Raw genomic sequence first — 15121 nt, 5'->3', positions numbered from 1 at the left:
GACTTCAGCTCAGGTCATGATCTCATGGTTCATGGGTTTCAGCCCTGCATTGGACTCCCTGCTGTCAGGGCAGAGTCTGCTGTGGATCCTCTGTCTCCTTTTCTCTCTGCTCCTCCCCTGCTCACACACACAGGCTCGCTCTCTCTCTCTCTCTCTCTCTCTCTCTCTCTGCCTTCCTCTCTCTCTCTCTCTCTCTCTCTCTCTCAAAAATAAACATTAAAAATACTAAAAAAAATTCAAAATGTGTTTCTGGACATTTGTGGTACCTGTTTAATTTACTGAAATAGGGCAGCTTTTTTTTTTCATTCTTTTTTTTTTTTTCAAATGTTTATTTTGAGAGAGAGAGAGAGAGAGAACGAGCAAGTGAGCAAGCATAGGCTGGGGAAGGGCAGAGAGAGAGGGGGAGGGAGAATCCCAAGCAGGCTCTGCATTGTCAGCGCAGAGCCCAATGTGGGGCTCGATCCCATGAACTCTGAGATCATGACCTGATCCGAAATCGAGTCGGATGCTTAACCGAGTCGGATGCTTAACCAACTGAGCCACTCAGTTGCCGTAGCTTTTTTTTTTTCTTTTTAATTTAGATTCAAGTTAGTTAACATATGTAATATTGGTCTCAGGAGCAGACAGTTTTGATAAGTAAGTCTTGGGTTTCTTTTTGGTTTTGTTTGGAGTTCCAGTGAATTTTATATTGTTTTTATATGAAATAAAAAAGTCCATAAACAGATTTACAGTTTAAAGATTTATAGAATGACCATCCATGTAACCACTGTCCTGATTAAACAGTCAGGTTATTGCTGGGACTCCCAAGGTTCCTGCCTAACCTTTCCAGATTGTTGCTTTTTCCCTTGTCCATTAAGTGGGTCAGTATTCTGATAATTAATCACCTCCCTGTTTTTCTTTATTATTTTGATGCCTAAGTATTTATGAGTCTTTTTTTGAACTTCAAAAGATTTACTTCAGCATGTATTGTTTTTTTCTGTTCTTGTCTGAGACTCAATTTTAAAGTTCGTCCATATTGTATATGGCTTTAGTAGATTAGTTTTGTTGCATAGTATTTTATTAATTGAATATACCGCATTCAACGATTGTGGTTGATGGGCTTTGGAGTTGTTTTTGGTTTTGGGCTATTCACAGACAATGCTACTATCTTATGTATGTACCCAGACATATATATGCATGTATATCTGTTTGGTATGTATGTAGGAGTGGAGCTGATGAGTCATAGGACAAAATATATCTTCAAACTTAGTAGATAACAAACTTTTCCTAAGTAGTTGTATTACTCTTCCTACAGGTGTTTCATGTGTGTTATTACTGCACTGTATTCTTGCCAAAAGTCTGTTGGTATCACAATAGACTTTTTTCAGTTTAGCTAATCTGGGGAGTATGTATTGCTATCTCTTTGTAGTTTTAATTTGCATTTTTCTAATGACTAATGAGGTTGAGCACCAGTTAAACTATGTTTTTTATTGGCTGATTGGGTTTTTTGTGTATGTGTAAAGTACTTGCTTAAAGTTTTTTGCATCTTTTCTATTTAGTTGATTTTGTTAATGGTTTGTTGTTTATATATTCTAGATAAAAATTCTTTGAACTATCTATTTCTATCATTAGTAGATATTTTCTCCCATCTAATTGGGCTGCTTATTTCATTACCTTTATGATGTCATTTGACTAACAGAAGTTTCTATTTTTTTTTTTTTTAAGTTTATTATTTGAGAGAGAGAGAGAGAGAGAGCTCGAGCACCAGCAGGGGAGGGGAGAGAGAGAATGCCAAGTAGGCTCTACGCTCTCAGTACACAGAGCCCCGCTTGGGGTTTGATTCTAGGAACCATGAGATTGAGGCCTGAGCCAGAATCGAGAGTCCAGGAATCAGGTGCCTAACCAACTGAACCTCCCAGGTGCCCCTGTTTTTAATAGAGTTAGAGTTATTGGTCTTCCCTGCCTTTTGAGTTAGATACAGAATTTCCCACCTGCAGTCATGAGGACATTTTGCCATATTAAGTACTTGAAGCTTTATTTATTTATTTTTTTATTTTTGACATTCAGATTATAATCTACTTGGGAATTTATTATCATGTATAATGTGAAGGATAGGCAACTTTTCATATGGATATCCATTTGTCCAAGCATCCTTAATTAAGTCCATCTTTTTCCTATTGCTCTTAAGCACGACCTTTGTCATGCATAATGTGTCCATGTACGTGAGGGTCCATTTCTAGGCTCTCTTTTCTGCTTCACTGGTCTATTTGTCTATCTTTTTGCAGAACTATGTTGTGGTAAATACTAGAGCTTTAAATTACTGTTCTTTAGGAAATTCTCAGCTATCTATGGCTCTTGTTATTTCTATATAAATTTTATTTTATTTATTTTTTTAACTTTTTATTTTTGAGAGACAGAGCGTGAATGGGGGAGGGGCAGAGAGAGGGGCAGATGCTGTGTCTCCAGGCACAGAATCTGAAGCAGGCTCCAGGCTCTGAGCTGGCAGCACAGAGCTGGACACGGGGCTTGAACCCATGAACTGTGAGATCATGACCTGAGCCGAAGTCGGACGCTCAACTGAGTGAGCCACCCAGGCACCCCTTTCTATATAAATTTTAAAACCAGCTGGTGCTGGTACATTTACATGGTAAACCTGCTGTGATTTTTTTTTTTTTTTTTAAACTGGGATTACTTTGACTCCATAGATCAATTTGGGAGCGTATATGCATATACAATATTGAGGCTTTTGACCCATGAATGAAGGATTTTTCTGTATATAATTAGGTCCTTAAGAATGTCCTTCACAATTTGGATATTTTTTAGGGAATTCTTACACACCTTTGTTTTAGATTTATTAGGTCTTCAGTAATTTTTTTTTATATACTATTATAAACAATGTCTGTGCCTTCAATTTCAGTTTCTTACTGTTTGTTGCTGGTGCATAAAAATATAGTTGATTTTTATAGGTAATTTTTTTATCCAGCAACCTTGTTAAATTCTTATTAATTCTAATAATTTATTTGTAGACTCTTTTATGTCTTCTGTATACACATCATCATCTGCAAGTATTAACAGTTTAGTTTCTTTCTTTATGATCCTTATATCTTTTATTTATTTCTCTTGTCTTACTCTGCTGGCTAGGACATCCGGTACAATGATGAATAGAAGTGGTGATAGCGGGGCATCCTAGTCTTGGTGCTGATCTCAAAGTGAAAGCTTTCGACGTGTCACCATTAGGTATGATGTTTTCTGTAGGTTTTTTTGTAGGTACTTTTTATTGTTTAAGGAAGTAAATTTCTGTTCCCAGTTTCCTAAGAGGACTTTTTTTTTCCCCTTTAATCATGGAGTATTCTCCAAATTTTTGTGCATCTGAGATGATACTTTTTTTCATTCTGTGAATGTGAATAATTAAATTGGTTTAACATAAAAGGGTCAATTAGCTTTGCAGCTAGGGTGATCATCCATCCTGATTTGCCCAAGCATATTCTAGTTTTATCACTGAACATTCTACATTCTAGGAACCGCCCCCCCCCCCGCCCCCCCGCCCCCCCCCCCCATGGTTGTTTGCCCTACTTGCATTCCTAGTGTAAACCAAACTTGGCCATGATGTATATCCTCTTCTGTATTGTTTGGTTTGCTGATACTTTGTTTAGGATTTTATATCTATTTTCATTAGTGAGATTGTCCTATAAGTTTTTTCTTATGCTGATCTTGTCCAGCTTTGCTATAAAGTTTGTTATTTTATCAAATGAGTTTGGGAATGTACCCTCCTTCTGTTTTCTGGAAGAGTTTGTGTAGTCTAGGGAGGATATTTTTGTTGAATGCTTAATGATTTTACTGAAGAAACTCTCTGCATTTGTTGTTTGTTTGCAGAAAGTTTTAAACTATTGATTAGTTACTGCAACACTTACGTGCTTATGCAGTTATGCTTATTCTCTTACAGAATAACAGAATAACTGTTATGCAACAGTTATGATTGTTCAGTTTTTGTTGTAAATATCACCTATGACATGTTATGCTTTTTCTAGTTGTTTGTTTCATCTAAATTTTCAAATGGATTGGTGTAAGATTGGTCTTAATATTAAGTTTTGAATGCCCCCCAGAGTGTTTAGTAATAACTTTCATTCCTGACTTTGCTTACTGCTGCTTTCCCTTTTCCTTTTTTTTTTTCTTGATGCACTCTTGCCAGTTTTATGAGTCTGTCTATCTAAAAGAACCAACTATTGGCTTTGTTTCTGTTCTCTTTATTTTTGCTTTCCATTTGACTAATTTATGCACTTTATAATTTCTACTGTTCTACTTTCTTTGGTTTTATTTTATTATTCCTTTTCTAATTTCTTAACTTGGATGTACATATTATGCTTACTGTTTTTTCTAATATAGGGATTTAAGGCCATAATTTTTCCTTGGTTGCATCTGATGATTTTGGTATGGTATTTTATTTGTTATTCCGTAGTTCAAGAGAATTTCTAATTTTCATTACAGTTTTTCTTAGGCCTATGGGTTATTTAGAAGTAAATTTATTAGGGGGCTTCTGGGCAGCTCAGTAGGTTAAGCATCTTACTCTTGATTTCTGCTCATATCACGAACTCAGGGTTTCTGAGATCAAGCCCCGTGTCAGATTTTGTGCTGACAGCACAGAGCCTGCTTGGGATTCTCTCTCTCTCTTAAAAGAAATAAACAAACATTAAAAAAAGTAAAATTATTACTTGGACATTGGAGTTTTCTTGTTGCCTTTTTGTTACTGATTGCTGTTTTAATTACATTCTTATCAGTAAATAGTTGGTGTTTTATTTCTGTTTATTTTTATCAGTAAATAGTTGGTGTTTTATCAGTAAATAGTTGGTGTTTAATGTCCTTCAGATATTAAATATGATATCTGCACTCTCACCTGTTGGTTAAATTTTGAAAGATTTGTCTTTGAAAAAGACTGTTTTTTTCTGCAATTGCATGCTGCAATGTAAAATTTGTTAAATGTGTAGAAAAAAATTTCTGCATCTTTACTGAGTCTTTGTTTCCTTGTTACATGAATTACTGAATAATTATATTTGAGGTGAGTTTCTTAAAGATAGCAAGAGTTTTTTTTTATCCACTCCGCCAGAATCAGTCCTAGTATATTTAGAGCATTTACATTTAATGGAAGTGTTATGGCTTAAGCCTACCATTTTATTCTTTGTTTTATGTTTCCTTTGTTGGTTTTTGTTATTTTATTTTTTTATATTATTATTTTTTAAATATATATATATATATATATATATATATATATATATATATATGTATGTATTTTTTAATGTTTATTTTTGGGAGAGAGCTAAGGAGGGGCTGGAGAGGATCCGAAGTGGGTTCTGCAGTGATAGTAGCGAGCCACATGTGGGGCTCAAACTCACAAACTTTGAGATCAAGACCTGAGCTGAAATCAAGAGTCTAACGCTTAACTGACTTAGCCACCCAGGCACCTCGGTTTTTGTTATTGTTGTTTTTCTTTTATTTTTTTTTAATGTTTATTTAATTTTGAGAGAGAGACAGAGTGTGAGCAGGGGAGGGGCAGAGAGAGAGGGAGACACAGAATCAGAAGCAGGCTCCAGGCTCTGAGCTGTCAGCACAGAACCTGATGCGGGGTTCAAACTCATGAACCATGAGGTCATGACCTGAGCTGAAGTTGGACGCTTAACCAACTGAGCCACCTAGGTGCCCCTGTTGTTTTTATGTTTTCTTCTTAAGGGTTATCTGAATGCTTCTTAGAATTTTATTTTTATTTATTCATAATGGTTTTGAGTACATTTGTTTGTATACATTTTTTAAGGGTTGCTGTAGATATTACCTAATATTTGTAACTTATCACACAGTACTGGTGTTGATATCTATTTACATTTGTTTTTTTTTTAAACATTTTAATTTTTAAATTGTTTTTAGAGAGAGAGAGAGAGGAAGAATATCTTAATTAGGCTCCAGGCTGGGCCTGGAGCCTCAAAGGGGGGGTGCTGGGGGGGGGGCAATGCTTGAGCTCAGGATCTTGAGATCATGAGTTTAGCCGAATCAAGAGTCACATGCTTAGTTGACTGAGCCACTTAGGCACCCCTACATTTGCTTTTAAGTAAGCCATCTCCATATGTCACCTGTGGTCCAGTTTCTTTTTTCTTCTCTTCCCTTTCCTTTTCTTTCTTTCTTTCTTTCTTTCTTTCTTTCTTTCTTTCTTTCTTTCTTCCTTTCTTTCTTTCTTTCTTCCTTTCTTTCTTTCTTTCGTTCTGTCTGTCTGTCTGTCTGTCTTGCTTGTTCTATGCTTTCTTCTCAACTTAAAAAAAAAAAAATTACAATCAGGGGGCTGAATGAAGGCTTATAATTAAGCCTGCCTGCTGTTACAGGATTTATGTATTAAGTATGTGTATATTTATGGGGTGGTGGTATAACTTTAGTTTGTACTTCATATGGCTAAATTTGCTTTGTTTTTGGTAATAACTCTTAGAATAAGTGTATCCACATCTTCCATATATTTTTAAAGACTTTGTTTGTTTACAGAAGTTTTAGGTTCACAGCAAAAGTGAGAAGGTACAGAGATTTTCCATATACCCCCTGCCCTCACATGTGCAAAGGCTTCCCCTATTAACATCCCTCACCAGAGGGTACCTTTGTTAAAATTCATGAACCTGACATGTTATAATCACCCAAAGTCTGTTGTTTACTTTGGAGTTCACTCTTGGTCATGTACATTTTGTGGGTTTGGAGAAATGTGTAATGACATATATCCATCATTATAGTATCATACAGAGTATTTTCATTGCCCTTAAATTCCTCTGTGCTCCATCTGTTCATCCCATTCCCTATCTCCAACCCATGGCAATCGCTGATTTTTTAGTGTTTCCTTAGTTTTGCCTTTTCCAGAATGTCATAGAGTTGGAATTAAACACTATGTAGCCTTTCACATTGGCTTTTTTTACTTAGTAATATGTGTTTAAATTTCCTCCATGTCTTTTCATGGTTTGAAAGCCCATTTCTTCTTTAAAGTTTATTTTTAAATTTATTTTCAGAGAGAAAGAGTGCACAAATGGGAAGGGGCAGAGAGAGAAAGGGAGAGAGAATCCCAAGCAGGCCCTGCACCACCAGTGCAGAGCTTAGTGTGGGGCTTGAACTCATGAACTGTGAGATCATGACCTGAGCCAAAGTCAGACGCTTAACTGACTGAGCCACCCATACAACCCAGAAAGCCCATTTCTTCTTCATTCTGAATAACATTCTGTTGTCTGAATGTGATAATGTTTACACTTTGCCTATTGAAGGACATCTTGGTTACTTCCAAGTGTTAGCAGTTATGAAGGAAGCTGCTATAAATATGGTTTTGTGTGGACATAAGTTTTCAACTCCTTTGGGTAGATACCAAGGAGCATGATTACTGAATCATGCTAAGATTATGTTTACTTTTTAAAGAAATTGCCGAACTGTCTTCCAAAGTGGTTGTGCCATTCTTCTTTCCCACCAGGAATAAATGAGAGCTCCTATTGCTATATATTCTTGTCAGCATTTGGTGTTGTCATTGTTCTGGATTTGATGCTCTAATAGATATACACTGGTATCTCATTATTGTTTTTATGTATAGTATATGAAAATTGGCTATTCGCGTTTTCACCCATTTTCTTTTTCCTGAAAGTGTTCCAGTATTCTTTTTTTCAGATTTGAAAATGTCAGATGTTTGAAATAGTCTTGGCAGCTACAATTTATTCTAATTATATTAGCTTTTAAAAAACAAAGTTTAAACACTAAGTTTAACACTTTAGCATATTTTTATCAAATCATGTGTAGGTCAGTAACTGAGTACAAATGACATCTATAAGCCGCAAAGCAAATGTCTGTAAAAGGGGGCTCTTTATTTTTGAATTCTTTTACATTTTAGTCTTAAGGGATTCCAAAACTTCACTTTTTTTTTTAATCTTCACTTATTAAATTTAAATGTTTCTTTGGGTTTTGGTACATCATGCTGTGTTGAAAGTGCCTTAATACAGGTTTAAGACTGAGCTTCAAGCATTTCTCCATCATATGTATTTATTATTATTTTTAGTAATCCCCAAACTCATGATGATACAATCCAGGGTTGATTTTGGATATCATTCCCAATTTGTGATCAGTTTTCATCCAGGTAGTGGTAGTTTATCTTTGTGGACTTTCTCCATATCACCAAAACATTCTTGAACTCTGATTTATACTTTTATTCTAGATCCTGCTGCTCCCAGTTACAAAACATGTTTGAAGGGTGAATTTAGATTAATTCTCTTTTCTATTTCCTTAGAATTGTTGTCCTGTGTCTTTCTTCTCTTTTCTATTACTATAATGTCTTGCATTGTTGCCTGATGGGGAAACACTTGCTTCCCTTATCACTCTGCTCTCATACTTCTGGCTACCATATATGTGAGTGATTCTTACATAAGCAGTTCTTCAGTTCTCTGTGGACACCCAACTGGGTGTCCTCCAATGCAATTCAATTCTGTCACTGTCTACCTGGAGTTAGCCTCAGATCCCACAGGTTAATGGCTCAGTCCCACAAGACTGAGATGCCACTTCAGATGCAAATTGCAGTTCACCTTGTCACCTGTTCTTCTGATTGACTATAAATTGGAGGTTCCTATGACCTCCTCCTTGGGTTTGATCACTTGCAGAACTAAGGAAAACAGTTACTTGCTAGGTTACCACTTCATTATAAAAGGATACAACTCAGGAGCAGCCAGATACAAGAGATGTGTAGAACAAGGTAGATGGGAAGGGGCCCAGAGCTTCCATACACTCTCCAGGTGTGACCCCCTCTCAGCATCTCCACGTGTTCACCAAACCAGAAGCCCTTCAAACACCTTCTGTTAGCGGATTTTTTGGAGGCTTCATTGCAAAGGTATGACTAAACTCAATCTCCAGTCCTTCTCCCTTACCTGGGCATGGTGTAGTGGGCTGAAAGTCCCAACCTAATTATATACTTGGTTCCCTTGGCAACCAGCCCTCATCTGGAGGCTCTATAGGAACGCCAGCCACTAGTCATGTCATTAAGCACACAGAAGGACACTTACCATCAAGCATTTTAGGAGCTGTGTCCAGGAGCCGAATAAGACCAATTATGAATTTCTTATTATAAATCACAGTATCATAGTGCCCCAGTAACTTAACTGAACCCCTTCAGAATCTCATCATTAAGTGTAAATGTCGCAGATTTAATATGTGCTAAGTGATTTCCATTTCTCCAATCTTGAAAATTTTTTTTGTCTTGATACTTTTTCAGGCTTTTTCACATAGGTAGGTTACATCATTTTGTTTTATGTTCTACATGTATATATTAGGGCAGCACTTGTACCTTAGTTTTATTTTTAGATTTTATAATATTTTTATTTTTATATTCCCAGGTTTTTGATTGTCTGTGAACTTATTCTGTCTTCAAAAAAAAGTAGAGTATAATTGAAATCTTAAAACAAAAATTCTCCCATTTTCCAGGGAGAACAAATGATATATACTCAGGATATTTATTCTAGTGTGATAGTTTTTTTAAGTTGAACCATATGAAATTACTGGTTTTGGAAGTAAAAATTGTTGAACACTGGCAGTTTTGTGTAGTTCACCTCATATATAGCATCATCCATATATAATAATATGTATGTTATCCAAACAGAGCTTTTTGGGATACTAAAAGGATGGGACATTATCTTCAGAGAATAGGACATTAGAGTTTAATAATTTGGGATTTCAGGAGATGTTGGAATTTTTTTCTGGTGTTTCAAGTTCAAAAGTGGAATGAAAATTATTAATTTGATGTTAGTTATTGTATGTTATGTATCCTACCAGTGATGTTGGCTATCTTTGGATGTTGATATTGTAGATGTTTACTTTCATTTTTCATATATATAAAAATCTTTATTTTACTTAGAGAGAGACAGAGTGTGAGGGACGGGCAGAGAGAGAGAGAGAGACACAGAATCTGAAGCAGGCTCTGGACTCCTGAGCTGTCAGCACAGAGCCTGATGCGGGGCTCGAACTCACAAACCGTGACATCATGACCTGAGCCAAAGTCGGACACTTAAGTGACTGAGCCACCCAGGCGCCCCTCATCTTTCTTTTAAATGTAACTTAAAAAAAATTTTTTTTTAACATTTATTTATTTTTGAGACAGAGAGAGACAGAGCATGAATGGGGGAGGGGCAGAGAGAGAGGGAGACACAGAATCCGAAACAGGCTCCAGGCTCTGAGTGGTCAGCACAGAGCCTGACGCGGGGCTCGAACTCACGGACTGCGAGATCATGACCTGAGCTGAAGTCGGACGCTTAACCGACTGAGCCACCCAGGCGCCCCTAAATGTAACTTTTTAAAAAATGGTTATTTATTTTTGAGAGAGAGACAGAGAGAGAGAGAGAAAGAGAGAGAGACAGAGTACTAAAAGGGCAGGGACAGAGAGAGAGGGAGACACAGAATCTGAAGCAGGATCCAGGCTCTGAGCTGTCAGCACAGAGCCCAATGTGGGAGTCAAAGTAACGAACCGTGAGATCTGACTTGAGCTGAAGTCAGACGCTTAACTGACTAAGCCACTCAGGTGACCCTAAATTTAATTTTTAAAGCGCTCATACTAAAGACCCCTAGCATTTGTTTAAATAAAGATTTGAAGAGTGGAACATTTCAGGGTAATTAATGATAAAGGTTAATTGGTGACCATGGGATGCTTTGTCGAGTCAGAGCTTAAGATCACTGGAGTTGAAAATATGCATGAACCAAAAGGCAAAAGACAAGAGGCGTCAGTGATGACAGGAAGTGACTGGGTTGTTTATTGAAGGCTAAGATCCCTAGAGTGATTTGGCTGCTTAGATTGAACCAGACCAGAGTGGTTTGGAGTAGCAGACTGATTATTGGAAATGGGCATGATATGCAGTAGAAGTGGTTAAGTCCCCTGTGAAGCATGGGGCGTGTGAGTATTTATCAGTTGATCAGCATTTATTTGAAAGAATTCCAAGATAGACTTTGTCTTTGGGGGGAGAGCAAGGTTTCAGTTAAGGTGGGAGTATTGAGTGAAAAATTTTAGGGTGGAGAAAAATTTATTACGGTGGATAGAAGAGTTGAAAGCTTTTGACAAATGCTAATTATTTTTTTACACTCACCCCCCACTCCTCCATGGTTTCTGCAGTAGTATGCTGTCTTGTGTTTGGGTTGTGTGGCTGCTGCTTTGCATTTCATGGTAGTTCGTGCAGGGTTGCTCCATCGTCCTTTGCCCATCTCTTAAACATTGCTGTTCTCCCTACCATGTCGTTTTTTCCCCATCTCTGCTGACCAAACTGGTTGACATTGGGTGATTTTATTCATTATCATAGCTTCAGATTTATTATTCTCCTTTATCATAGCTTTTAGATCTTTCTCTTTCCTCCCTGCTTTCCCTAGCAGAATTCTGTTAGTCCTTCAAGGTTCAGCCTTTCATTTGATTTCAGATCTAATTTCACTTATCCAGTTGCCTCTCCCCTGTTCCCCAGTTTTCCATCTAGGTTAGGAGCAACCTTCTCTTACATTCTGTGTGCATACCATCATCATCATGTTTACTATGCTATTTCAACTGTTGGCTTACTTGTTTATTTCTCCCCTGGACTGAGTTCCATGAGGGCAAGGGCTATAGTTTTCTAAATCCTGTTCTTCCCAGTGTTTATTAGCAGTAAGTTATCAATTATATTACCCATTATGTATGTATTGCCACAGAAGAGAAGGTACTAATGTTAATAAAACCTTGAAAGTCTGCTTACCCTTACCAGTCATTAAAGAAATAAAAGGTTAAATAATGAGGTACTGTTTTCAAGAAATAGTATAGCTTAATGGTTTAACAGCATGAATTCTGGAGCAAGAGGGCTGCTGTGATTTGAACACCAGTTCTGCCACTTACGTTCTGAGTGGTCTCGGGCAAGTCATTTAGCTTTTTTGTGCTTTTCATTTTCCTAATGTGCAGTAGAACCTGTTTCACATCTTGTGATAAGTAGAAGTATTCATTTTTGTTATTTTACATTTTAAAAATTGGTTCTGTTCATTTGGTTTAGATTAAGATAGTCGCTTATGTATACTGGTGGTAGAAATTTAAATTTGTGTAGTGTTTCTGGAAAGCAGTTTAACATAATGAAGCCTTCCTAACTATTTTGTTTTTTGATTAACTTCATTTTAATAATATTTTTTAAAAAAATATTTCCTTTTTTTAAAAAAATGTATTTATTTATTTATTTATTTATTTGAGAGAGAGAGCAAGAAATGGAAGGGCAGAGAGAGGGGAACAGGGGATCTGAAGTGGGCTCTGTGCTGGCAGCAGTGAGCCCGATGTGGGGCTCAGATTCATAGACTGTGAGATCATGACCTGAGCCAAAGTCAGATGCTCAACCCAATGAACCACCCAGCCCCCCCTAATAATCTTTTACTAAAAGTTGAAATGCAGGCTCATGTTCCAGAATCACTCAGGCAAATAGCATAAATCTCTAGTAAGATGAGAATGGTTAAATATATTGTTGAATGTGATTTAGCAGTTAAAATGTTTGCATTTTAATGGCATGGGAAAAGGTTATGATGCAGTGGGTAAGATATCAAAGATTAAACATTATTGTAAACATGTTTTAAAAAAAATGCTTAAGGGACGCCTGGGTGTCTCAGTTGGTTAAGAGTCCAAGTTTGGCTCAGATCATGATCTCATGGTTTGTGAGTTCAGGCTTGCATCAGGCTCTGCACCGACAGTGTGGAGCCTGCTTGGGATTCTCTCTCTATCCCTCTGTCTCTGCCCCCACCCCCCCTCCAATAAATAAACTTAAAAAAGAAGATAAAAAATACTTTAAAAATTAAAAAACATGCTTAAGAGGGAAGGAAATGTTAAGATGCTAACTTGTGATTGCTTTTGGGTGGTGGGATTTAACCTCTATGAAACTAATTTCTATTTTTAAAATGGGGTTAACAACAGACATGTTGACATTAACTGCTAACAAATGAGGTAATTGGAAAGTATTTGGATGTTTTATCTTTTTATTAAGTCACATTGTCATTTTTGTTCATTTGTATCTTAATAAAGTCTGTATAAAGTCAATCCGTGTTGCATTAAAGAAGTACAGAATTGTGTTTTCTTAATTATTAAGTCTCTACATTTACTTTTTAACATGGAACTTTCAGCTCTTTTTGTCTGCGATTTTTCATCCCTGCAATCCCTATTAGTGCTCAGTTTTCTAGGAATTATTTTCCAAATGTGAAGTTATTTTATGATCGTGGTGATGCCAGTGTGGTTTGGTTTAGGCTTTTTTCCCCCTCTCTCTTTTGTCTGCAGCAACTGGAACAGATCCAGAAGGAGCTGAGTGTTTTGGAAGAGGATATTAAAAGAGTGGAAGTAAGAGATCAAGAATTTCTCACATCTCTAGCAATTTTCAGTTTCATGAAATTGTCTCTTTTCCTTTAAATTACTGCATTGAATTTATGGGATTTGTTTTCATTATATCGAAAGTAACAGATGTTACTTTAGTTTTAATTCACAGTGCATTTTTAAAGAAAAAGCATTCTGAACACTTTATGATAAAATGTGTTCTAAATTTGTTTTCACTGTTTTATTGCCATAATTATTCTTGGGTAGATTGAAAAAAAATAATTTTCTTGGTATGCTATCATAGTAACTTAAATTAACTCCCACAAAACCCTCGGTTATTATTAAAATGATGTCACAATTTTTTTCTTTTATTAAGTAAATAATTCTTTATGTATCTACCGTGTTAAGGTTGATTTACAAAGAGTTAGGAGAACACAGGAACAATAGTTAGGCATTTATAGTATAATACAGTTTACTTATGGAAATCCATCGGAGGACCTTTTGGAGGGTCATAGGCTATTATGTGACGTTATTTTCTGCAGCTACATTTACAGTTAGTGTATGTTTTAAATTGTTCACATGTGTTGTAATTTTCTTTTGCTGATATGTAGAACATGTGAAATGATCTTGAGTTTAATATTTTGTGGAAATTCAGTATCCCACGTGACATTCCTAACTTGTTACTCCTATATTTATGTCCCTTGCTTGGCTGCATGATTGAACTGAGCTTGGATTACACAGAAGTAATTCTGTCAGATTATGTATCTTTAGTGGCATTTTGAAATTTGCTGCTTTTACGTTAATCAAAAGAGCACATAATAAAAGGCCTGGTTGTTGGTATGAGTTAGAGGTACATAACTTATGCAATAATAGTTAATTAGGAGTCTTCTTCCTCTGAGTTAATGAGTCACAATTTAAGTCATTATTTTAAAAAGCTAGTATTTGAGTCAAGAGGACAGTTACTTAATATTTGCAGGGGTATTTTTATAGTAGGCACATCCTATTTTTCTCTACTTCAGAGAGCTGAACCTAATGATCCAGTTACCATACTGTCATGTGTATCTTAATATTAATCAGTAGATTCTCACTTGGATTAATGATTAGCTTGTTCACTGTTCACATCGTATACTGTACATCTCATCTGAAATATTTGCATTTGACCATTTCTACATTTGGTGACTTAATTTGGCGTGAACAATATTTATTAAAGACTTTCTAGTTCTTTAAGAATGTGTACCATACAAAGGCTATCTGTTAACTCTTTAAATATTCTTTTGTACTCTGCGGAGAGGAAGTTTTGAGAAATTTGGATGTTGAGACAAAATGGACTAGTAAAACCTGGGATTGGAAAGGAATATGATATATCTCATTTTGATTTACACTTCTTCTGTTTGGAGTGTCTCCTATAACTCAGATAATTGTGCTTTCAGGAAATGAGCGGCTTGTACTCTCCTGTCAGTGAGGATAGCACAGTGCCTCAATTTGAAGCTCCTTCTCCATCACACAGGTACAAAGCTTCAAACTTGTAATTACTTAGGATTTATGTTGCAAAATGCACATATGGTAGTAGTCCTTGGAAGCCTTTTCTGTGTAATGTACAAAACCCCTGAGAAATTACTTTTGGTCACGATGTAGAAATGAGATTCAGATGGCCCATCTGTTTCTTTAATGCTTTGAATTTTCATGCCATGAATAGTTAGTAGAATAAAGTAATATTATGAATTCACTGTTGGATTAAAAGTTTGGTGAATTTCTTGAAATAATAGTAGCTTTAAACATCTTGTAAATTAAAATCAGATGACCTTAACAATCTATAATTGAAAT

General features: G+C 36.2%; 1 protein-coding gene across 4 annotated transcripts in view; it reads left to right on the top strand.

The window, feature by feature from the left end:
* Positions 1 to 15121, top strand: part of COP1 (COP1 E3 ubiquitin ligase) — a 259690-nt gene that overhangs the window by 62382 nt on the left and 182187 nt on the right. For all 4 annotated transcript variants that reach the window (XM_043568157.1, XM_043568158.1, XM_043568156.1 and 1 more), the window contains exons 7-8: positions 13265 to 13324; positions 14728 to 14804. In XM_043568157.1, the coding sequence (XP_043424092.1) occupies positions 13265 to 13324; positions 14728 to 14804 (137 nt within the window). The remainder of the gene's footprint in view (positions 1 to 13264; positions 13325 to 14727; positions 14805 to 15121) is intronic.

The sequence above is a fragment of the Prionailurus bengalensis genome, chromosome E4 (assembly GCF_016509475.1).
Source record: "Prionailurus bengalensis isolate Pbe53 chromosome E4, Fcat_Pben_1.1_paternal_pri, whole genome shotgun sequence".
NCBI classification, from domain to species: Eukaryota; Metazoa; Chordata; class Mammalia; order Carnivora; family Felidae; genus Prionailurus; species Prionailurus bengalensis.
Note: the sequence above shows the minus strand (reverse complement) of the source record. Positions and strands in the feature narration are given on the sequence as shown.